The 24,279-nt window shown below is 52.5% G+C and overlaps 7 protein-coding genes across 7 annotated transcripts; 3 read left to right on the top strand and 4 right to left on the bottom strand.

Moving 5' to 3' along the window:
* Positions 1-44: 44 nt before the first annotated feature.
* Positions 45-3,809, top strand: A1O5_06176 (uncharacterized protein; the record flags this gene model as incomplete). The annotated part of the gene is made up of 2 exons (XM_007746771.1): positions 45-247; positions 299-3,809. The coding sequence occupies 2 exons, from the start codon at positions 45-47 to the stop codon at positions 3,807-3,809; spliced, it is 3,714 nt and encodes a 1,237-aa protein (XP_007744961.1).
* Positions 3,810-6,196: 2,387 nt separating this feature from the next.
* Positions 6,197-9,127, bottom strand: A1O5_06175 (uncharacterized protein; the record flags this gene model as incomplete). The annotated part of the gene is made up of 2 exons (XM_007746770.1): positions 6,197-8,899; positions 9,053-9,127. 2 exons carry the CDS (start codon positions 9,125-9,127, stop codon positions 6,197-6,199), a joined length of 2,778 nt encoding a protein of 925 aa, XP_007744960.1.
* A 1,252-nt stretch (positions 9,128-10,379) lies between these two features.
* A1O5_06174 (uncharacterized protein) lies at positions 10,380-12,383 on the bottom strand (the record flags this gene model as incomplete). Its single annotated transcript, XM_007746769.1, has 1 exon — positions 10,380-12,383. One exon carries the CDS (start codon positions 12,381-12,383, stop codon positions 10,380-10,382), a length of 2,004 nt encoding a protein of 667 aa, XP_007744959.1.
* A 424-nt stretch (positions 12,384-12,807) lies between these two features.
* Positions 12,808-13,992, top strand: A1O5_06173 (uncharacterized protein; the record flags this gene model as incomplete). Its single annotated transcript, XM_007746768.1, has 1 exon — positions 12,808-13,992. The coding sequence occupies one exon, from the start codon at positions 12,808-12,810 to the stop codon at positions 13,990-13,992; it is 1,185 nt and encodes a 394-aa protein (XP_007744958.1).
* Positions 13,993-15,685: 1,693 nt separating this feature from the next.
* On the top strand, positions 15,686-19,015 carry A1O5_06172 (uncharacterized protein; the record flags this gene model as incomplete). Its single annotated transcript, XM_007746767.1, has 1 exon — positions 15,686-19,015. One exon carries the CDS (start codon positions 15,686-15,688, stop codon positions 19,013-19,015), a length of 3,330 nt encoding a protein of 1,109 aa, XP_007744957.1.
* Positions 19,016-19,563: 548 nt separating this feature from the next.
* Positions 19,564-21,745, bottom strand: A1O5_06171 (uncharacterized protein; the record flags this gene model as incomplete). Its single annotated transcript, XM_007746766.1, has 2 exons — positions 19,564-21,609; positions 21,674-21,745. 2 exons carry the CDS (start codon positions 21,743-21,745, stop codon positions 19,564-19,566), a joined length of 2,118 nt encoding a protein of 705 aa, XP_007744956.1.
* Positions 21,746-22,085: 340 nt separating this feature from the next.
* Positions 22,086-24,104, bottom strand: A1O5_06170 (uncharacterized protein; the record flags this gene model as incomplete). Its single annotated transcript, XM_007746765.1, has 1 exon — positions 22,086-24,104. The coding sequence occupies one exon, from the start codon at positions 24,102-24,104 to the stop codon at positions 22,086-22,088; it is 2,019 nt and encodes a 672-aa protein (XP_007744955.1).
* Between the last annotated feature and the right edge of the window lie 175 nt (positions 24,105-24,279).

Raw genomic sequence — 24,279 nt, 5'->3', positions numbered from 1 at the left:
GTAGCAGCAAATCCACCCTGCGGACAAAGGCAACGACTTTGAAGATGGAGCATGCCTCCACCGAAGAGCAGTTGTATGCGCCTTCTGTCGCTGAATCCAATTCGACAGTTGCATCCAGTTACACCGGAAAGGAGCTCCACGTTGCAGTCCTCCCTCGCCCAACAGCCGAAGATGGGACTGAACTTGAAGATTTCGAATGTCCCTATTGTATGCTCATGAAAACCATTCGGACAAAACATCAATGGAAGTATGCCATTGCACTAGTTCCTGCTTTATCTCCTAAGTGCTAACGGTGCAGGAAACATGTCATGGAGGATATCCAACCATATGTCTGCACATTCTCTGGCTGCGACATGTCAGAACAACTATTCGAAAATCGAGAACAATGGTTTCGGCACGAGTTGTCGGCCCACCGAGCTACATGGTACTGTAATGAGGATGGCCATCCAGAATTCGAGGCACAGATCGACTTTATCAAACATATGTCCGACTACCATGACACACGCCTGACGGAGCAGAAGCTACAATTGTCTAAAGACATGTTTCAGCGACCCTTAAAGTCCGTCGGTGGAAAGTGCAACCTTTGTCAAATGTTCTCCAGCAGGCTTAAAAGCCACGTCAGCCGCCACCTAGAGCAGGTGGCTCTCTTTGCACTGCCGAGGAATAACGAGATAGAAGGTAGCGGCAAGGCCGAACTTGATGGGTGCAGTTCCCGGCTTGGGGGCTCAAGGGGGAGTGGATCTCAGTCTTCTTCTGAAGATTCTGATGATAAACTTGCCCCGAGCCAAAACGCAGCAGGTGAAGAGAGTTTAGCCACTGAGGGCCCTGAGCCCAGTCCACAAACATATTCTGTCGTAGAAGAAGAGGAGGAACAAGTTGGCGTTCCTGAGTTGGCGATGGGAGTTGACTGGGACCAGTTAGGGATGACCAAACATTTACAAGCTGAGGAGAAACAGTCCCTTCAAAGCTTACCTCAACCTACTCACGAAGCTCCCTCAAACAAATACAGCCCAGCCCGCCCGGGGACTGTCGGCTTCTGTGCTTTAGATATCAAAGCCAGATCGAGGCAAAGTCGCCAGCTCTTGACACGCCAGCTCTCCCCGGGCGAGCTTGAAGTCGTCGTCTTTGGCGACAAGGTCATCCTCGACGACGATGTCGAGGATTGGCCGCTGTGCGACTTCTTTCTTGCATGGTACTCGGATGGCTTCCCCCTTGAGAAGGCAATCGCATACACGCGACTCCGGAAACCATTTGTGGTGAATGATCTCTGGATGCAAAGCGCACTATGGGATCGCCGGCTCTGCTTGAGGATATTGGATAAACTCCAGGTGCTCACACCAAAACGCCTCGAGATCAATCGCGACGGAGGGCCCATTTTTGCATCTACGCAGCAAGCTCAATATGTGCAGCGGATGACAGGAGTCATGCTACCTGGCCCAGAAGACAACGACGACGGTTTTGCGTCAGCCCAGTCTGTTTCCATATCCGAAAATGGCGACACTCTTTATGCAAATGGGAAGTCTATCTCCAAGCCATTTGTTGAAAAGCCGGTAAACGGAGCAGATCACAATATCGTCGTCTACTTCTCAACTTCTCAAGGCGGGGGTGCTCGACGACTGTTACACAAGCCTTCCAATAAATCCTCCGAGTTCGATCCCCATTGCACAATCCCAAGGTGTATTACAGAGAAGACATCGAGTTATATCTATGAAGAGTTCCTGCAAGCAGACAATGCTGAGGACGTTAAAGTCTACACGGTCGGACCGCACTATTACCATGCAGAAACGCGAAAATCTCCCGTCGTGGATGGCATCGTACGTCTTAACACATATCGAAGAGAAATTAGGTATGTCAGGACGCTTAGTTTGGCTGAGCGCGACATCGCCGCCACCATCGCCAAAGGTTTCGGGCAATGTGTCTGTAGTTTTGGCATGCTTCGGGCCGGGAATCGCAGCTTCGTTATCAATGTCAAGGGTTTCAAGTTTGCCAAAGACAATGACACTTACTTTGATGAATGTGCCAAAAACCTCCGATCGATGTTTCTCAATCATTTGGGACCAACTAATGTGCACGTCGGACCAGAAATCAGATCCGACATGCCGGCTCAAGAAGCAGCCAGCTCGTGGAGACTCAAAGGTGTATCTATGGCCATTCGGAATGGAGACCACACGCCAAGACAATCTATCTTATTTCTGTCCTCATCTGAATTCCTTGTCGGAAAGGCAACGGATGACGGGATGATCTCACTTGAAAATGATGAAGTCGTGGCAACCGTCATTCACGCCACGCGAGAAACTCTAGCTCGTCAATACGGCATCATGCATGCTGATTCTGTCGAGTATATACTACGCACTTCGAGACGTGCTCAAGTCAAGATGATTGAACAACACCCGTCTCTGGACCTACTGGTTGAGTTAGGCTTCCAGGACCCAGGGATCGTCTTCCAAGTCCCTCTGCAGTCGTTGTTTGAGCTGAGCTGGGGTGAAGAAGCACTTCACTCTTTGAGGTATCAAAGCCAAGATCTTGGGACGAGCATGCGGAAAGACTATATCTTGCTTAACAAAGCAACACTGGAAGACGTCAGGGTTTTCTGTGGGCGAGATAAAGCCTCTACTGTCAGCGCCCAGATTTGGACGGATGCTTTCCTCGGTCACAGTAGTCTACCAGAGAACTTCATCACCGTTCGCACAGATCTGCTTAGCAATATCAGTTCTTTCGCCAGAGACGAGTTGGTGCAAGCAGAAAAGAAGCTCCAAGACCTTCAAGAGTTCAAAAACCTGCTGTCACGAACGATTACTTGTGTACAAGAGCATCAACGTGTCATCGACTATAACTCCGCAAAATTAGATGGCCAATCTGACGGTGCAAGAGCAATCCAACGTAGGTGGTGTGCGGGAGAAGATTGGCAACTGTTCAGATTAAGATGGGAATTGCTCTTCCACAAATTCTTTTGGAATCATGGTAGCTGTTCCCGGATTTCGAATCTGTATATCAACATGAAGCACGATGCCTTTCACAACTTGCCTATCTCCAGCTGGATTGCTACAACACCAGTCCGTACCGACTCTACAGAAATGTCAACCACGGACAATTCTGGTGAAGGCGAAACAGGACCTAGGCCCCAAAGCCGATTTCATATTCTGGAATCACCTTCCGAGAATGACTTCACGTCACCCTCTCGTGCAATCTCTTCGTCGCTCCAGAAAACCTACACTGCTGTAAAAGCCTTGACGGATTATGTGAAGGCACGCCAATACGGTATCACTGACGACGAGAAACCCAGGATCGGCCTTCTAATATCCCTTCCTTTGCTTCGAGAAGTAGTGGACGACTTTGAGGAGCTCCAGGCATCGGGCGAGGCAAAAGCATTTATTTACTTCACAGACGAATCGCATATGCGGGGGTTGTTCGATTCCATTGTGCTAGGTTTGCCACAAACGAGGATCAAGACGATGCCGGAATTCGACAACTTATCTCAGATGTGCTTTGAGCTCTGGGAATCGGCGACAGAAACAGAGGATGGTCCAGAATACAAGTACTCTATCCAAGTCTCGGTCAGTCCGGGCTGCCACGTCGATGATCCATTTTCGATCGAAATGGACAGCAAGCATTTCATACCGTCGCAGCATCGCGTGCCCATTGCCAGTCACTTGGACTGGAAAGAGTTCATGACTACCTTGAAACAGAAATATAACACGGTCCAATTGCCCAAAGAGTTCTTGCCCGTAAATGTGTCAGAGGAACACAAAAATGCGACCGAGGATCGGGCTAGGTTGCTGCTGAGCACGGAAGATCAGCATACATCTTGATGTAAACACGCACTTGAATTCCAGGGTCTTTAGTAGAAGCCACGCGACAATGAAGTCGAAATTCATCTGCGATCTTGTAATCATCACAGCATGGTGCAGAACGTAGAAGAGTCCGGCAACTTTCGACTGCCTGCTTCACTGCTTTTACACCTCTATCAAATTCATTAATTTGTGCCTTCTAAATTCCTCTCTTCCTCAGCGGGCTCACTTTCAACACTGCTCACCCAGCGGCGTTTCAAGGAGAAATTTGACGAGGCAATGCCGTTATCAGCTTTTACTTTCAGATCCCGAACAAGGTGATCGTAAGGTCGAATACGACAAAACCATACAGTGTAATCGAAGATTGTTTAACTCGAAATGTTCTCTATAGGAGTACATATGGTCGTCAGTGACCCTGAACCCACCCGCATGGTGGCATTTGCAATAGCAGAACAATATCCCAGGGCACACTCGTCACTTGAATGCCAGACCTCGTATCTAACCTGAGGGTCACCAAAAGTTGTGCCAAGAGAAAAAGTGCCAATTGGACTGCGGATGGGATACAGGTGCTGAGCTCAAGGACCTGTTTGAACTCGAATGGTAATTCCTCATACTCTTGCCCCAGGGAAGGCTCGGCATGCAAAGAACTACAATCATCACCTCCGGGCATCACGGTGTACCCTCGCTGATCGGGAAGAACAATGAGGCTTTCGGCAGTCCTGAGCAAAAGCGGTGCGAGATCACGTGCGACAGGAGGGAGGTCTACAGTATAGTTAGCCGATCGCAACAGGCCAGATTCGGCCCCCAGTGTGTTTGCTTAGGGGGTAGCAAGTACTCAGGGTAGTGGTCAGCTGCGGCCCAAAGGGGACCCCTGAGCTCGAAGTAGCTTCTGCGGATGGCGCGCTCCCTCAGCGCTCCCCCGTACTCTGCCGTGGCTCCCGTGATGCTCCGTCACGTGCGGGATTAAAGCGGCCCGGCTCCGTTTCCTGAACGAACATGGTAATGGACGAAGCAAAGTTCGGGGTGTATATAATGTATATATATATATATATATATGGTCTAGTATTACTTTGCGTCCCTTGAGTTGCTCACTGCTCAGTGAGTTATTAGTTAGTTGCTCGGAGAGGAGAGGAGAGAAGAGCGCAGGAGGAAGAGGAGGAAGAGGAGAAAAAGCGTCTTCTTGTTGTTGACTTGATATTTTGCTAAACACTACGCCCCCCAGCCTAAATCGTAATGTGGTAGAATTATAGGCTATAGTTTGTGTATGTATGTATGCATGTATGTATGTATGTATAGCCAGCTACCCAGATAGGCGAGGGGCCCTCGGGGCATTTATTACACTTGCGTACTTATTTACATACCTATATACCTCCCGGCCTACCGTGCCGCCGTACTTACATATCCCTCATATCGACTCGCTATATATCTACAGTTCCGTCCGTGACCTATGTATGCATGGCATATAAGCAAGGGATGTAGCAGAAATATCTGAGTCGAGGGAACGAACCTACGGAAGCCACGTAATACATTTAAAACGCAGCGAATAGATGGTGCTGGTGTTGTGGTTGTGGATCGATACTATTATCGTATGTGGGTTTTTCCTTTCTTAGGAACTACTGCCCCCTTTTTGGTAAACCAAAAACCTTACTCCTTTGGCCCTCTATTCTCCTCGGAGCACCGCAACCGTCGTGCGGAGTGCTGTGGCGTATGATACCATGTTATTTGATCTATTCCAAGCCCTCTTTCTCTTCGGAGGCAGGTTGGCGTAAGTGGTACTATTCGTCCAAGTGTCCTTTGCCCCTGAGGTACCAAGGTACATGGCTCGTTCCTTAACTTTTCAGTCCCTTTCCATCTCTGTGTTCATGGGATGGGGTTTTCTGGCCCCATGGCTGTGATCATATGCGTATCCTCTGTCATGTAACTCTGTGGCCCAGTCGTCTATGTCCTTGACGTTCCACAGTATTTTCTCATATGAATCCATCATGTCATGCTGTTGCACGCTGTTGTCATGGTGCAGGTAAAAAGTAAAGTGTGGCTCCTTGCGAGAGCTGAATGCCTGTCCAAAAATTTCTGGTAGTTTCAGAATATGTAGCCACCCATTTCACGGTATCGGGTGCAAAATGTGCTGATCGAATATCGGGGGGAGGGGCAAGAATAAACAATGAAGGGGGCCAAGCGCCCGCTGGAGATGCTGAGATTCGATCTTGATGCTGTCGAATGAATGGCGATATACAATCCAGCCGTTTGCGGCCCGACTGCTGTTTCGACGATGGCAGGAAGGCAAAAGTCGACTCGTTCGTAGGACCGCCACCTAGCCCTTCTCGGAGACTCTCGGTTCCGGATTGTAAGTATGGCACTTCCACTAATCCGGGAACAGATTCTTCCAACAACTACAATGAGGTCGTCGCTCACTGCAAAAACACATCAACGCCGACCTCATTGCTCCATCCAGGCTCCAGCTCCATCTCATCCCATGCCGAGGCAATGTCGATTTCGAGGACGCCACTTCCTTCGGGTCCGTATTCTGCATCAAACCCAACAACATGTTGCGGCACGGCCTGTCCTTGGATAATGACCATCATATCTTCCACCTTGCGCTGTCGAGACTGGGCGTCTGAAATCCAAATGCCAAGTACACCAAGGGCCTTTAACTGCACATGTATCTTGAGTCGAGGAGTGGCAGAGTGAGATTCTACTTCCGCATGGTTGAAGCTTGACTCGACGATTGCACATGCGCCAGTGAATTTACCCAGAAGGCCCAGGATAGCGATATCGACATCGGAATTCGTGGCTGGGAGATGGAAAGAGTGTACGGGGAGAGACGTCCAGACGTCGTAGCCACGCGGCAGTAACGTACATTGAAGTAAGCTTTCTGGTCGAATCGGATCGGTGGGATGGATTGGGGGCGTGATGCGTTTCGAGATATGCGACCGGACTATCCATCTCCTGCTTGAAACCTCCGTTCCTCCGTGCGTCGAGGCTGTTGCATTCACGCCAGGGAATTTCGTGATTGGCAGGATGAAGCTGGTTTCCGACTCGGCGATATTGAATACCCCTAGAATCCCGGATCCGACCTCGGACCTGCCATCATACGCGCCAATCTTGAGAACACCCTTCTCGTCATACTTGTCGTAGACGCCCATAGTTTTGCCAACACAGCTAGGACGCAAGATGACTGTTTGTCCTCTCGGATTCAGAGCAGTCATTTGATGGATCAAATCCACATCGTGTTGCCCGGGGGTATCCGTAATATAGATAGGCCCACCGGATACACAACGTGCCGCGGCATGGAAGCCACTGTACGGGTGACTTGACTGGAACATGTCCCAATCAGGGAGTACATTGAGATGCTGGGTGAATAAAGCGTTGTGCGCGTTGACAAAGACGTGCCAGGCGTGAGAAGTCGGAACATCGGGAAAGAAATCGTCACTATTACGGAGAAGAATCCTTGGTGTCGTGACGGGAAGGAAGCTGTGGAAGAGGATTTGAGGGATCATCGACATGCACGAGATGGCCTTACCAGAAAGATGGCGTAGGTGTGCTTGCGTCCACGCAGATTGATAGGCGTTGGTGAAGGCCCGTCGATCAGGTGTGTCTGCAAGGAGGTCGAGTGCAAACTGAACGTCAGTTTTGACGCCAGTGACTCCGGCATGAGACAGGAAGCGGTAGAAGTCATCGTACATTCTATGGATGTCATCCGGATGGATGGTGAGCTTCCGTCCGGCCATGGGCGTTCCGTCGCGGAATGTGACTTCGAGCGTCTTGTACTTCTTCGCAATGTCGCCTTCCGGGGAGATCCCGCCCCAGTACCCCATCAAGGCGTGCCAAACAGCAACGTCACGTATCTTTGGGTGAGTCTTTTTGATTTTGTCTATTGACGATTTGAGTCCGTCGGGGAATCCCAGTGGATTGGCTTCAAAGTCCTTCCAGCCTCGATGGAACTGGTTGGTCGCGCCTTGAGTGCCATCAAGGGACTGCCAGTTGTCGTCGATGATCAAGGTCGAGATATAAATCTGGTGTTGTGCGAGGGAATCCAACCCTGCCATGATCTTTTCGGCATTCAGATCTTGCCCAAGGGAATTCCATGTACAATACGCAAGGCTGTCGTACCAACTTGCCAACCACTGTGGATTCACTGTAGGGTTGTCCAACGAGTGCTTGTCGTGATTGACCAGAACCGTGTCCGAGTCGAGAGACTGTGACCTGATGCTCTTCGGCAGCTGGTCCAGTCGTTCAAGGGTTTGCTGATAGGCTGCTGTCTGTCGAACGAGCTTTCGCATCTCATACATGACGGCGGCGTTTGCGACTTCGAACTTCCATGCCGAAGCCGCCAGGACCTTGAACTTGCGACCTCGGCCGGAGTCATTTCTTGCTTGGACCACGATCTCGCCTTCGTGCGTCGACCCAAATTGAGTGAGGACGTCGTCAATACCGTTGATGGCCAGGATCACGACATGCAGACCATCGTATCGCAGGAAGGACAGTAATATCGCCGGCTCGGACAGATGGAGTTGATGTTCGCCATGCCGAGGGGCAAACCATGGTTCCCATATCCGCACCAACGCAAACCATCGGCAGAGTTGGGTCACTCTGCCCAGGACAAGTGACTCGACTTTGGCATTGCCTTGACTCGGGGAAGGGATCGGGTGAGCCGATTCGATGGTATATAAGCGCGCTTCTGGCGCATCGCTCGGAGTCTTCCTAAGAGTCCAACCTTCACCAACTTCGACAGGCGATGCGCCGAGGAAGTTGGGGTCGACCGGAGGTTGTAGAATGAGCTCACCATCACGGATACCAAAATTGTGATAGACCCAGGACCATTCTGAATTAGGATCTACTCGGTAGCGGACGGTAAACGGAACTCTTCGACCCTTGTAAGTTTTGTCAGTCGAGACGAAGGGGCTGTCAAGATCTCCCGAAAATGTGTAGCGGTAATTATCTGTTTGAGTGTCGTCATAAAGGACCGCTGGAGTGTTGTCGACTAGTTTCAGATCGAGTGCATGCCAGGGAGCCTTGGTTCCGGAGTAGCTCGTGTGATCGTACCATATCGAAACCTCCCACGGTCTTTCAGGCAATGATTTCGAGGACTCGAGGACCACTGTAAAGTTGAACTAGGGGAATCGTCAACACGACGAACAGGGAGGGAATGACGTGACCAAAAAGACGTCATGATCGCGCATGAAATAATGCCATTTTGGAATCATACCGCAGGGCTCCCGGTTAACTGGGGAAAGCGACCGCAGGAGAGGAGACAGCGGACTTACTTTGTCTCTTGTCGGAGGGACGACCGTGACCTGGGCCAGTGGAGGATAGGTTGCCAGTTTGGCGAAGAGGGCCATTTGCGCAGGGCGATAGAACTTTATCTGGGTCGGTTTCGCAGGAGGGGAGGCGGGAGAGGGAGAGGAAGAAGGAATGGCGAGATTGGAGTGCGACATGTGAAGAAAAGATGCATAGCAGGACTTGGAAATGATAGTCCAGTTGTGCACGAGTAGCGCCTTGCAGGAGACAGCAATGAAAGACGCGGCGATGGTCGAGGGGAAAACGACACAGGGCTTAACAGGGCCGGGGGATCCAAGTGTGGTGAGCTTGTCGGATATGATAGCGGGACCAATAATGGCGTCAGGCCTGGATAGAGACTGGATAGAGAGACGGGCAGCCAGACGAGCCAGACGAGCCAGACAAGCGCCACAGAGCTTGATGGGACCCAGAGTTTGGTAACGAGAGGGTGTGGTTGGTTACAGCCGCACCAGCAGACGTTCTCCGTTGGTGCCGTAGCGATGAACTCCCCCAGAACTGCTATTCAACGCACCATGACATATTCTCGCAGCTTCTTCTCACGGCTGTAAATTCCGTCCCACCGCGCCAGAAGGGTTTGATGTTTGCTGAGCTGATGAAGGCGGGGACACTGGGGGGACGCCAGGGGGAGAGCGAGGGCCTTTGATTTGAGTCTCAGTGTGTTGGAGCGCGGATCGTTGGGCCGTGGATGGAACAGATTGCTCGGTCCGCTTTCCGAAGAGAACCTTGAGAGGCAAGAGATTTCTCTTGGGTTTTTGACTTTGATGGGCGTGTGGGAGAGGAATGATCAAGGGTTGTTGAGTTGTCGAGCAGAGTTGACCAAGACTTTTGAAGGAGCGGGTGAGTGGTGAGGGTACCCAGTGAAGCTAGGTCCAAGTACCCAGTAGTGAGGGCAGCCAGTCACGTGGCGTCAGAGGCTGCAGCTGCAGCTGCACATGTCATGGATTGGATTTTATATGTTCCAGGGAAGAAAGTACTTGTACTGTACTGAGTGTGTCTACGGTAGGCAACGTGTCTTGGTATCCTGCAATGGCGAGTGGCTTTACCTCAGGCACCCCTGATAAGTGCGCTGTAAAACTCTATTCAATTCTGGAGCCCGTGTCTGTCGTGGTCTGATCCTAGTGAACCGCTCTGAATCCATCGCCCCAGGCTGGTGGGCTCCGGTCGGGTAGCAGTACATAATACATATGCCGCTCTAGCCTTAGACGACTCTGACCTCTGATAACTATGTACCTACCGGCTATCGCCCTACCGAATCAAACGACAGGGGACTCTCTCGTCCACTGACCCGGCACTTCATATGCCGTAGACATCCTTCAATTCGTCATCTTCCGATGCTGAATCACTGCCAAGGTCCACGCCGCTGTCCTCGAACCCAGTCTCGGCGCCGTCTGCGCCCACATGGTTCCTTTCGCGTGGCAGCTGGTACACCAGATATTCCACCGGCGCCCGTTGCTTCTTGCTCATCACTTCCTTCATGTGTCCTTGCACTACCGGTAGTACCTTCGCGGCTTTGGCGATCGTCTCTATCGTTCGGTGGTTTCTGGCCTTGATGCTCATCGTCACTGGCTCATAGTACTCTTGCTCCGCTTGCCATTTGCCTTCCGTTTCGTCCTGTTCGCCTGCAGGCTCGCCGCCAGCCATAATCTGCGAACCTTTGCGTTCCACCAAGAACGAGCAAATCATCTCCAACCCTCCCGGACGCATTTCCAACACTGCATATTCCGGGAAGAGCCATCTATCTGGACACGCAGCCTGATTGCCAGACGGTATACTTGTCATCTCCATCACAATGTGCTTGATGACGGGCTCTGGCCGAACTGGAGGCGGAGGAGGCGGATATATAATGTAGCCTCTCAGTGGGTCTCCACGCTCAGTTGGTGGAGGCGCATGTGGAAACGAATGCATCGCCCCGGGCAATGCCCCTGGTCCTAGTGCTGGACCTGCAGGCGGAGGACCAGGGAGAGCGGTATTGGGATGCTGACGTGGCTGCGGTTGTGAAGTATTGAACGTTGACGATCGCCCAGAGTCTGTTGCAGAAGATGGATTTGACGGCAACCCAGGAGGTGTCGGATTCGGGGTAGCCGGCGATCTTGGGGTTTCTGCCACTGTTGGCGTTGATGCCGGCTGACTGGGTGGGCGTGCCTCACTTTTCGCAAGTCGTTCTGCTTCCCGTCGCCGGATCACCTCATTAAATTCATCGATATGAGCTTGGAACTCCTTCAGCTGTTCAGGTGAGGCCCTTGAAGTTGCCACGATCTTCATCAGCTCTTTCAATTGAGGATTAGACGTAGCCCGCGCAGCCAACATTTGGATGACTGGATCTGGTCTTGACTCCGGACGTGGCGTCCGAGACTCTTCGTGCGAGGACTGGACCCGCGGAATTTGTGAAGGAGCTGGAGCTGGAGCTGGAGCTGGAGCTGGAGCCGGACCGGGTCTTAATTCTTTTCCTTGTTTGATCTGGCCCAGAAGAGGGCTACTTTGGCAGCGAGGCGGAGGTGCTGAAGGTGGCACTCCTCTGACCGGCGCAACCGATGTCGACGGTGGTGGCGATGCAGACGGAGGCGGTGGCGGCGGAGGAGCATGGTTATATGGACCATGAGGGGGATAACCGGGGTAGGGAAAGGAAGGCGGCGGTTCACGAGTCCCGCGAGACATTATGCGCTCCATGCGCGCCGCGGTATGTTGATTTGGATGGGGCTGGTACGGCAGAGGAGCTGCGAGATCTCGAACTGTGTAGAAAACTACATCGAACGTATGGGGCTCGATGGTGATAGTCGCAGTGCCCAACCTTTGCATTGATTTGGACTCGGGGTTGTTGGGGGGAGCCTCAATAACACCTTTTCTCTTGACGGGCTTGACCCAGTACTTTTCGAAGATGCCATGGCATAGCCACTGCATACGAGAGCGATGGAGGGATGCGATAAGGGTGGCGCTCTCAGCAATTGACTGATATTCACGAAGGGACAAGTCGGAGGGCTGCTTCTCCTTGGTCGTAGGCAGCGGCTGGTTGGCCACAATCCGGGTGGGCAAGACATCTTCGCCCACGGAAATTGACGGCGAAGAGCGCGAGACCGAGCTTGGAGTTTGAACTCGGACCAGACTGGCTCTTTTCTTGTACGGACGCTTCTGGCGAGGTTCAGAGGATGTGGCGGAGGTCAGCTTGCGGGCAGCGGGAGTGGACGCAGATGCAGATGCAGATGCAGGAGGTTGCGCTGGCACGGACGCTCTTCTTTTCGCCGCAGAATCTCGTCTGTCACGAGGAGGTAGTACTCGTTTCTGAGGAGTCACGTCGGTCATGACTGCGCCAACAACGACCTGAAGGTCGATGAGCCGTGCTGCGAGCCCAAATGACCACCGTGTGAGTGCACTGTTTGGATGATCGAGATGGTTTGGCCGCAACAGCGGCGTGTAGGGTACACAATCTGGAAGGTTGGCCGGCGCGTCATGTCGCTGGCGTCATCAGGCTGACAACGGCGATCTATGTATGTATGTATCTCACTATTATCCACAGTGTTATCAGTTGAGCACACCAAGTCCCGACAGCTTTCGCCAGCTTGTACGCGTCCAAAACCCTGCTCGTGCAGTTGGGCATTTCTTGCTAGTCCAACTTCCACGATGGATGTGTGAAATCGGCCCCCGTTCCCGTCTTGCGCCAACACTACCGGGTATCTTCTTGACAACGAACAGCACCCAAGATCTGAAGACCAGCCTTGATACTGTGATGGCTTTCGACAACTTATTCCGGAAGGCCTTCTGGGGTCTGGCTGGGTGTGGATTGGTCTATGCCTTGGCTATGGTTGCTCTGACATTGCCAGTGGTCCAGCGCAATGCCACCTATGTCCACCAAATCAATCCCACCTACTTCCAGGATCTGAACAATACCGAGCAGTTTGGCTTTCTCCATCATCAAATCCAGCCCTTCACCATTGTCACTCCTGACAACGTGACCCTCTTTGCCTGGCACATCCTGCCAACCCATCTGTTCTACAAGCATGAGAAAGCCTTGACTGGACAACCAGACTTTGGCCTGAAGCCATTTGAGGTTGCTTCCAAAAGCGTCGGCCTCCAACTTCTTCTCGGTGATCCCACTGCAACTGCCGTGGTGGCTTTCCATGGAAATGCTGCTCATCTCGCCTCCAACTACCGCCCTTCTGCATATCAGCAGATGTTGGGTGTGTCGACACCAGCGAAACCTGTCCATGTCATTGCTTTCGATTACCGGGGCTTCGGTCTCAGCACTGGTAGTCCCACGGAGCAGGGTGTGATTGAGGATGCCGTATCATTACTGTCTGCTCTGACCGGAGAGTCCGACGACGGCAAACAGCAAAGCGACACAGGGCGCCAGTATGTGGATCCGTCCAGAGTCCTCTTGGTGGGACAGTCCATGGGCACGTTTATTTCGACAGCCTTTTATCACGAGTGGGTTGTGAAGCTCGGCAGAGCTCCGTTCAAGGCTTTAGTGCTAATCGCCAGCTTCACTTCATTGCCCAATCTACTTGAGTCTTACTCGTTCAAGGGCCTCACTCCCCCCATTCTGTCCCCGTTGATGGCATATCCTCGACTCCAAGAATGGTTGCGCTCCAAGATCCAAGACAAATGGGACGCAAGCTCCAGGCTCGTGGAATTGGCACAGACGCCAGAAGTTGAGCTCAATCTGGTCATGCTACACGCTCGCAACGACTACGAAATCCCATGGCGAGAGGGCCGGGCCAACTGGGAGTACACGTTGGACGCGGCGTCCGGGGGTAAGATCGATTTTGCGCGAAATCTGGATCGAGAGGAATGGAGGAGCGAGGATGGCAGAAAGCGTATGCGATGGGAAAGAGTTCGGCACGGAGGGCATAACCGAATTCAGACCAGTGAGCAGGTTAGATTGGCGATATTGCGACTGATAGAAGGCGAATAGACGAGCTAGAAGGGATGAGGGAAGCATTGCAAGCCCATCCGAGTATTAATCCCACTTAGATGCGGGTGCTGACAGGGGCAGCCAGGGTTAAGCAGGCAGAGGGTATGGGCTGCCCCGGAGATCTTCTTGTTGCTCCCACAAGGACTCCACCCTGGTCGAATTGAGGAGTTTGATGACGCGAGATGGGAATCTTTTTCGCTCTCTTGTTCGTTGGGTAGTAGGAGTAAATATGGCAGCCTACTGGGGTAGTTTGTGTTGTACCGATGTTGATGGGAGCCGTGCACGTCATGAGGCTATGCCCTGGCCATATTCGGTACGAGGCGCTTGGGTGTTAATATACGACTTTGAGTAGGGTCTGCGATCAATATACGAGGTACAGTACTAGGTATCTAGCACTTTAGCTTCTGTACCGAATGCTCCGTACGGGGAATGCTCAAATCGCATGGAGGTTCGCGTGTACAGGCTCGCAGGGTACCTTTGAACAGCCCAAAACAGCCCTCCGCGCAACCGTCCGCCCTTAGCCGATACCCACAGAGCCACCCTCGGAGTGACGACGGCTAGTTAATGACTACCCAGTACCCGGTACAGGTGACTACCACCCTTACAGGAAGGTGGCTGGCTGCGATTGGGGCTTGAATGACGGATCGTGGCATCATCTCTGCCCAAGACTCTTGACTGAGGGCACCAAAGGGTGGGTTTCTACATCCAGTTAATCGTTGACGGTTGTTCATGCAGCTTGCAAGGGCCAAGTAACCGCCATCCAGAATCTTTTTGCCGACTCAGCAATCCGCATTGCGGCCTCTCTGTGCTCTCTGTGCTCTCTGTACTCTTCTTCGTCCGCAATTCCCTCCAGCATTCACACACCAGACCCCCAACCACTCTCGATCTGCCTTGGGCAATCATACCGCCATCACCACAGCGTTATTTGGGTCATATTGCTGCTGCAATGATCCCGTCCATCCCTGCGCGCAGGAAGCTGCGATAGTCCACCTGCGCTCCATGGGCAGGTGACTGAATGTCGACTTCTACGCCTCCTAATGGCCGAGCTGCCAGCGACGATGCCGGAGAACGAGAGCACCCGGATCCCAATCACCTGTCTCTGCCGACCTTTCACTCCGTCCGCGAATCTTCCAACGAGCGAGAGGGTCGGGGTTCAAGGACCGAGTCAACTGCTTCAGGTTCTGCCAGCCATCGAAGTAGAAGTCGCAATCCCGACCCTCGACCTTCCCGACTACTAGAGCGTCTTTCCTTTGGCGGTAGCAGTGCTCAAAGTGATGGGGACTCCAAGAGCAAAGAGAAGGAAAAAGCAAAGGAAAACGACGCTCCCCGCCACAATGTCTCCCGACGTTCTGGGGGCTTTCTTCTCGAACCCGTCTCAAATTCCAAACGTCTCCCTCGCGGATCGCTCGTCCCTGCTCGAGAAGATACAGAGGCGAAACGAAATAGCGGCGACTCAGAATTGACGCTCGTGAAGAGAAGGCACAGAACCAATGGCCACTCCAATTCATCCTTCAAAAGTTCTCCACTGGCGAGCGAGGTCAAGCAGGATCCCATCATACATAACTATCCAAGCTCGGAGCAGCTTGTGCCTGGCACTGACGTTCGGCGGTCTCTGTCGTCCTCGCATAAGGACCATCGGTTCACGGGCAGTCCGGCGTCAACCTCGCGTAATTTGGAAGCGCAAAGAACGCCCATGGCCAGGGTTGGCTTCGACAATGACCCCGCCCAGATTGTCAATATGGCCTTGAGTCTAAGTGAAGGTCGACGTCGCCTCGCTTCGGGAAGGAGATATGTCTCAACCGAACAGGGCGAACGTCGTGTCGTCTCCGCTGCGCCAACCACAAATCCGAGCAATACCGTCCGGAAAAAAAGCATCGCACCCTTTCTCGCGACAAATCGTCAATTCTCCCAGGGTGGCTCTCCCAAAAGCAATGTGTCGGCCAAATACCGTGACCCAAATGGGCCAACGGCACCGACCTCTGTCGATGTATCTGTAACTGAAGTGGACCCCAATCTTGACGTCGACCCGGATTTCCCTGGCCAGATCTCGCCGGCCACTGCAGCCCGAGTTGAAAAGGCAAAGACATATTTTGAACTCGCCCATGAGCATCGACGCCTTCTTCCACATCTGCCCCCAATACGAAAACCAGGAAGCCACGCCCGTTCTCCTGGGCCAGAAGCAATGCAAAAGGCGTACAATCCTTTACAGTATGTTCGAAATCGCAAGCTCCGTATTTGGGAAAAGACGCCAATCGATAGCGAGGTGGATGGGTGGCATGATGTTCAGAAGGTCAGGGCCTGGGTTGATGCCGTGGTTTCAAGTCACCCAGACACCCAGCACGACACTTTGGAGTGTGTCCGTTTACCTCCGCTTGATCTGCGTACTGTCGACACCGACAAAGAAGAACCCGATGATTCGCCAGACGAGCCAAAGAGTACAATGTTGTCTCGTGTACCAGACCAACTTCATCCCAAGCCAACTCGCCCACGCTCTGACTGGGTAACTCATCCAGCCGACTTGATTGCCGATGCATATTGGTTAGAGCAAGGCTTGAACAAGACGAAAATCCAAGATCGAGACAACAATTTGATCTATCCCCCGAGTACCCAGTTCACGTTCTCGGGCTGGCGCAATCAAGCACCCCCCAATGTACCAACTAGCTTGCAGCGATCGTCTCCACCCCCGGAGTCCCATGATGGTTCGTTTCAAGAGACGTCTTCATCAGCTCTGCCTGAGTTGCCGACGTTTAGGTCAGCTCATCATCCACACAAAAGTGGGCGCCATGGCCGCCGCAGAGACATTATCAGAGATTCTGTTCAGGGCAAGGGTGGCAGCAGCTCTAGAGAACGCTCTCGAATGCGCAAGAAGCTGTTTCAGGACAGCAGCGATTCGGAATATTCGGCCTCGACGTCTTCAGATGATGCCGGAGTCGAACGCGGTCGCAAACGACTGCGGCGAAAGAGGCAAGAAACCCCTCTTAACGACGGTCTGGACAAACGAGGCAGTCACTCGCTGCCAAAACAGTCGCCGCAGGTATTTGGACACGGTCCCGGCGACTCAAGTCAGGGTTCCTCTGCCCCAACGTCGAAAAGAACTTCAATCGATCATACTGGTCTCAATAAGCTTTTCAAAGTTGACAGTCTCAAAAAGTCTTCCCCCTTGACTCGGTCACGGAATAGACAGGATTCATCTCGGCCTCCACCGGTGCAGGTCCCGGTCCGTTCAAGCCTCGAGCACGAACGGCAACCTCGCGCATCTACAGAATATGACACCACCACCGCTCCAAATTCCCCTAACGGAGTTGAATGGCCTAGTATTGCCATCAACCTTTCTCCGCCTCCCAGTAGACCGAGTTCGCCCTCCAAGAAACCGATGTCTACCATCTTACACCCCTTCCGCAAGTCTCACAAGGGTCAAATCAGCACCACTGACTTTGCACATGTTCCACCAGTGCAATCGGTTCACGGACCTGAAACGGACAAACACATTGATAGCCCCGATTCTCGTGGCCAAAGCCCCATGACCAGGACCGTCAGTTCACTGTCCAAAAATCGAACGAACTCGACAGAGGCAGACGAAGTGACCCTACAATCGTCCATTGAGCACAGACACAGTACAGCGAGCAAAGCCAGCACGCGGTCAACTACCAATGCAGGAAATGACCATTCCAGGCTTCGGGCGATATTCAAAGGAGGTCGCATAGCAGAAATCGTCGGAAATGAGGTTTCTCGAGTAGGAGACTTTATCTGGAAGCGTGATGTCCCGATAATATACCGGCACAGAGGCTCGGCCTCTGAAGGTAGTATTCGATCTTATGAAGGGTCTGACTCAGAGAGAGAGCATCATCACCATCAGCAGAACGGGACGATTCTCAAAACACCTCCGCACCTTGCACGCTCAAGATCATCCACCATCTCAAGTACTAAAAGCGATCATGTCTTGCCTGCTATCACCAAGACAAGTAACTCTGGAAATGATCGTCCTCGATACAACAATCCTAATCTGCCCAGTTTCACATCGCCTTTCCAAAAAGATCGCGAACGACAAGAGAAGAGGCAAGGGTTTCTGGCGCCAGATGACGCGGCCACAAGGACTGAGTCTACAGACCACATCTCTCGTCTGGCTGCTCAGCATCGCTCGGCCTCACATTCGCCACGACTTGCTGCCCTCCCTAAACTTGATACTGGAGCACCTCCTACACCGAATGACTTGGGTCGACGGAAGAGCTACGGGTTTAGCGCAGCTCTGGATTTGAGCAGATCGCGAGATGCATCCGATCAGCTGAACTCCGTCATCGGCCCGGTCATGGGTCTGAGTGGCCTCCGCACTGCCAAATCTACAGGCGATCTTTCAAAGGTGGGCGGATCTGAGATAAGTCAAGAAGACGGCGAGCCTCAAGACGTGACGTGGCGCGATATTGAACGAGCACAAGTCCTCCTATATACTTCAACCGTCAAAGCTCGAGAAATTGGACGTCGGGCGGAAGATTCAGGTGAAGAACTGCCGCCATTCCTTCTCGAAAGCCTTACCCCGGAGAACAAAGCCTTGCATTCTGCGAAACCTTTACGGGTGAGGAAACGAGAACGACACATTATCGCAGCACAGAACATCATGAAAACGCTGGAAGGCCACTCATCAACCTTCAATAAGAAACTACATTCATTCACCACCTCGCTTATACCCGCTCTGCACAGCCAACTCCAAATCCTGGAAGATCAGGTGGAAAACACCATGACTCCGCAAGTACGAATAACAGCGGATTCGGCTGGCGAATTGAGCATGAAGCTTTCCACAACTAGTACGCTTGCCGTCAAAGAACTCAACGACTCTATTGAAGTCGCCTTTCGCAGGAAGCGGAGAGGCCCGATCAGGCTGTTCCGCAAGCTGTGGTTTGCTGGCATTGAGTGGACCGTCGTTGGGCTACTTTGGCTCATCTGGGCTGTCGTCTCGGTGGTGAGATGTGCGTTGGGAACGGGCAGGTGCGTGATTAAGGGGGTGAGATGGTTGCTTTGGATTGATTGATGGGCCGGGAGATTCGCCGCCAATCTGCCTCTTTGCGTGAGAACACATGTATATTGTTGACTAACTGACGAGACATCTGGGATAAGGGAAAGCTCGGGGCTATCCCTGGGTCATGTCAAGGAGTGATGCTTCTGTTGCTTGGAACCAGCGAGGCGTTTGGGATCACACCCTCTGGGGGAGACGAAATGGCTCGTCCTCATGGGCAAAATTTTGTTGGACTTTTTTTGGCTGGCTACGACATCATCTTCATTTATTTTGTATAGCTTTTTAATTCACGGAAGGGGATGGGAAAACTCAACGAACCATACATACATAATGAGCGTTTCTTTGGAACCATTTGGCATCGAGAGGCCACTAGGATAAGACAGAAACCAGTGAACAAGCCATTGATTGCATGTTTCTGTGGCTGCGAAACACATATGTATACACAAACCTGCCTCCTACTCACTGTTTCATCCTGTCACCCTTCCCTGTCTTGCCTTGCGTGTCCATTCCATTCTTTCCCGGTCCCGCCACGTCTATCCTTTACAACGGCGTCAACGCGAAAATCAACCAACCCTCAAGCACTGCAACCGGGCTTCCGTCTCAATGACATCTAGCGCCTGTCTGACTTCAAGCACCTTCCTCACATCTCCCAACCAATCTCTGCTCAAAACCTTGGCCCACCCCGTGAGAGAATTCATTTCCCTCGCTGCACCATCGAGATCTCCTTCTTCCAACATTGTCTCCGTCCGGGTAAGGATGCTCTCCACGTCGTCACCCGTGGGCTGTCCGTGCTTCTTAAAGAGCACGTTCGAGAGAACTAACGAAGCGGCGTGCGACGCGATACCCGCGTTCTCGGGCAGGAGTGATGCTTTCCTCACTTCATGGGCGACGCGACGGAAGCGGTCGATTAATTGCGGCTGGGAAGGGATCCCCTTTTGATATGACGAGGGATTTATGGACGCAATGGCGGCATCGACGATGGGATCGCCATCGGCACAGAGTTTGAGGGCAGCCAATTCGCGCACAAATGCGCGAGGTTTCGCATCTGAGGCTGCGCTTGCATCAAGAGCAGAACGGACGGCGTCCACGGCTACTTGCAATTTCTGAGTTGCAAGATTGGAATCGATCACGCCGTTCCAATTTGATGTGAGTTCGGTAAGATTGTCGATGTTTGTGCTAAGATCAGAGAGCTTGCTTAATCTCCCTTGTCGCTCGGATTCCACCAGGTCTTTGATCTGCGCGACAAAGTCGCGTTTCAGCTCGATTGCTTGCTCGGCCAGTTCGTTCTTGAGTCTCTGTTCCGCCAGCTCGGTGCTTCGCTGGACCTCGGTCTTTACCTTCTCTTCATACAGCTGTGCGAGACGGGCTCGTTCAGTCTCGAATTCCTCGCGATAGCGGGCGTCATCCTCTGCCTGGGCAGTCTCGATCCTCTTCAGGAGCTGTTTGGCACCTTCATCGAATTCTCTGTGTGCTTGCGCAATATGCTCCTCAGCGGCCTTGCGTTCGGCGTCACGCAGCGTGGTGATCTTGCTGGCGACCTCTTCGAGCGATTCTTTCGCCTTGGCCATGGGGGCGGAGTATTTGTTGGCGGCATCGGCGGAATCGGAGTTCACAACTGTGATGAGATCATTGACGATTTTCACGAGTTCTTGTACCACGGGTTCTTCGGCATTGGGCACTGCAAGGGGTGAGATATGTGTGATTGGTGGGATAACAGGTGTTCTTGAATCAGTCGTCGAGGGGGTGGAAGACATTTCCGGAGAAGTACCTTGCGCGGACGATGGTTGAGGAGTCTCGGTTGGTTTTCCTTCCTGTTTTGCTGCTGCGCTTTTCTTTGCGGTTTCAACCGAGACACTTCTCTCCTTTGGCGTTGCGCTGTGAGGATCTTGTTTTGCGTCGGTAGCAGCCTTCGGTGTCACAGTTTGGTTGGCGTCCAAGGCACTCATGTGCTTGCCCTTTTGCGTGACATCGCTTCCCTTCTGTTCCGATTCTTCGACGGGTCGCCATGACAGTCCAGATTTCTGGGGGATTGTGGTTACCTTGGTGTCCTCTGGCCTTGCTCCCGGTCGAGGGGTCCTCGTGACATTATGTCTTGCGTGTGGAAATCTCTTCTGGAAGGATTTCTCCTCAAAGTAGAGGACTGCGTCCTCTCCGAAAGGGATGTACTCGGTGAAGAAATCGTGGAAATTGTCGTTCCTCAATGCATAGAAGACAGCTCCTCCGTACGTGAGGGCACTTAAAGTAAGCAGGTACAGTAGCAAACGAAATCGGGAGGATCTTTTCCGGGGAGTGGGTGGCTTTTGAGAAGGAGGTGGAGGGGAAGGAGGTTCGGCTGGGCTGACAGACGAGGGAGTCGTTGGAGGAGCTGTCTGAGTCTTTGCTGGGCTCGGAGGCGCGAGGGGGACGTTCTGTGGAGGAACGGTGGAGTTTGAAGAAGGTGAAGACGGTGTAGCAGGCGTCGGCGCGGATGTTTGAGGAGCTGGACTTCCGGGACCTGCAGGGCCCAAGGGAACCTCTGTTTTGACCGGAGCAGCGCTAGACTGGCTGCCTGGCATGAATGCTGGATCCGAGCTCAAGATCGAGTCTTTCTTATCTGCAAATGTCTTCCGCTGTAGACCTAATGTCAGTCGCGCGAGCTTCTCACCTTGGAATTTGAAAAACTTCCAGACGTACCTGGGACAAGGCAGTTTGGGCAAGCAATTGCCGGCGCACAGAGGCGCCAACAGGCCTCGCTAAACGCAGCATCGTATACTGCGCCGCCCTTCCCGGGCCCTTTTCTGAACGACTGTAGAGTACGAAGTTGGTGATCGAGGTTGTTGAAGTTTTATTGCGAAGCTCCAATGGATCTCCGAAGCTCAGGTACCGCCGCTTTTATGAAAAGCCCAACCGCGAAACACGTGACTTCGCCAGGGCGCAATCCCCCCTTGATTGAAGCCTTGTGAACAGAAGGCTCTCTATTGCTAAATGGACGCAGTTCTTGTTCGTGTTTCTATGTCCCATTTTCTTGAGTTTGGTATTCTAGACCTCAACGCCACGCTAAAGAGCACAACAGTCATGAGCTACTGGGCGACATTGCGCCGTTAGCTCATCTTTTGCCGGCCTTTTCCAGCTTCCTCCGCTTTCTTCGCAGTTTCTCGGCCTCTTCATCTCGTCTGTTGTTTGAGTATTGCATCTTCTCGTACAGTTTGCGCTTCTTATTGCTCATCATCATCTTTTGGCGCTCAATTTCTTCCTCTTTTCGAGATCGTTCCGTCTGTCGGGCTTTGAGGGCCTTGGCTTTCTGGTCTGTTCCGTTCGAGCTCGATTTGACAGGGCGGCCAGCCGCTTCTGCTTCGAGTTCCTTCTGGTGTTGGGTGTCCTCGTCCAGGTCGGACTCCTCTGAGACCGCATCGTCGAAGCCGACGAAAGTGTCTTCCTCATCTTCAGCCTGCTCTTCTGATTCGTCATCCGAGGGTGCGACATCCATGTCATATGCGTCTATTTCGTCTTCGTCATCAAACTTGCCCTCTTCCTCCCGATCTTGTTCCTGGGCAGAAAGTCGAGTCGCCTCTTCTTGCTCTTGCTCATCCTCACTCTCCCCGGCAGCCGCTGCGTCAGCCTCCCCTTCCGGCTCCTGTTCCTCTAACGTTGCCCTTGGATCATATTGGCCGTTGATGGGCTTCACCCACGGGCTCAGGTGGGGAGGCAGCGTCTCTCCGGGCGCATACAAATCGGTCCGTAGCAGTTTACCCTCATTTACACAATCCCATATCCACTGCGGCTGGATATAGATTCTTCCAGGCATGATATACCCGGGTTTGACAGCCTGAACATTTTGATCTTTCGAGCTTTCTTGGCCCTGGATGGAAAGCAATGTTTGCGACGTTGCAGGCCTGTCGACGATTTGATGCGTAATCCTGGGATCTCTTTCATCGTGAGTAAATGCACCCTCGCCTAGCACGGCATCCCATCCCACTCGTTTGCAACCAAACGCTCTCAGTAGAAATTCGATGGGATGACGAGGGGCTTCACGAGAAATGAAAAAGGTGAAATCCGAGAACAAATGCGCTGCCTCATCGCCTGTCAGGCCAGGCTGCGGTAGAATGTCGCCTTCCGGTGCGGCGGGGGTGAAGGTGTCAATGGTGTCAGTTTGCACTTGGTCCTCGACTTGCTCATCCTGCTTGACGTCCTCTTGGGCCGGAGTTTCTCGGGCAATCCTATCAATTTGAGCCTGGACCGCCTCTGTATTTCCATTTTGTGCATGGCCATTCGCCGGTGTGTTCTGTTCTTCCTGTCGATTAATCACGCCAGCTATTCCGCGACCCTCCAGAGTGAACGCCGCTAGCTCTGCACCTCGCTCGTCGGACACCATGTCGAATTTAGGTGGATATACGAGACCGATTGAAGTATAGAGTCTGTAGTTGACGAAGCCCAGCAGTGTGCAATAGAATTCCACAAACGTGCCCATTATCCTGTAATCCACATCTTGCGTCACCCGCTGTACAAACTTGTAGGGGACCAGCCACATTACATCTTGGCCCTGAATTGTCGCTTGGTAGTAGATGCCTTTGATAGACAAGAAAGACTTTCGCAGGGAATTCGTGGCTATAAGGTAATGTTCGAACTCGTGGCAGAGGCGTTGACAGCGCGAAATGACCTTGGCCGGGACTTCGGTGGTTGACGGGAGGCTTGCGAACAACGACAGCAACGACAGGGCATCATCGAGATCCCGTAGAGCATCAACAAAAGTCGGGTATCGTTCTCGCACGATGTGGTCCAATTTGATCTTGGGCATGCCATGTTTTTCTAACCGCACCGCATCTTGCACTTCGTTTCGACCGAGAGATCTGGCAATCTTCTTCTCGAGGGCTTTCTGTTCACGAAACTTGGCTAGCAACGGCTCGTGGAGGAGGTATTGGATGTCTTTGGTGTAGTAGAAGGTTGTCGAGTGGGTGGCCGACTTGCTTGCCTTTTTGATATTCCTGGGTTCGCGAGGGTAGATGCCCTTGAAAATGCAGAGCCTCCGAAAGTCGGGCAAGGATATCTGCAGTTTGCGCACAGCTTGCGTTCGAGTAATGTAGTTCTTCGCTTGCCCAGCCTGGCCCCTTTTCTTTTGTTTCGCCATATTGGGACTGCTGCGAGGTGCAAAGCGCAGAGGGATTGAGAGGCTCTTTTGTTGGAGAGCGCACAAGGAAAAAAAAGTCGAAGATTGAAGATGTGGAGAAAGCAACCGCCGGGGTTTTGCCGACATCCACTAACCACATTCGGGCAGCGGCCAATTCGGCCACCTTGAAACTTCA

Source organism: Cladophialophora psammophila (assembly GCF_000585535.1).
Source record: "Cladophialophora psammophila CBS 110553 chromosome Unknown aczJe-supercont1.8, whole genome shotgun sequence".
Lineage (NCBI taxonomy): Eukaryota > Fungi > Ascomycota > Eurotiomycetes > Chaetothyriales > Herpotrichiellaceae > Cladophialophora > Cladophialophora psammophila.
Note: the sequence above shows the minus strand (reverse complement) of the source record. Positions and strands in the feature narration are given on the sequence as shown.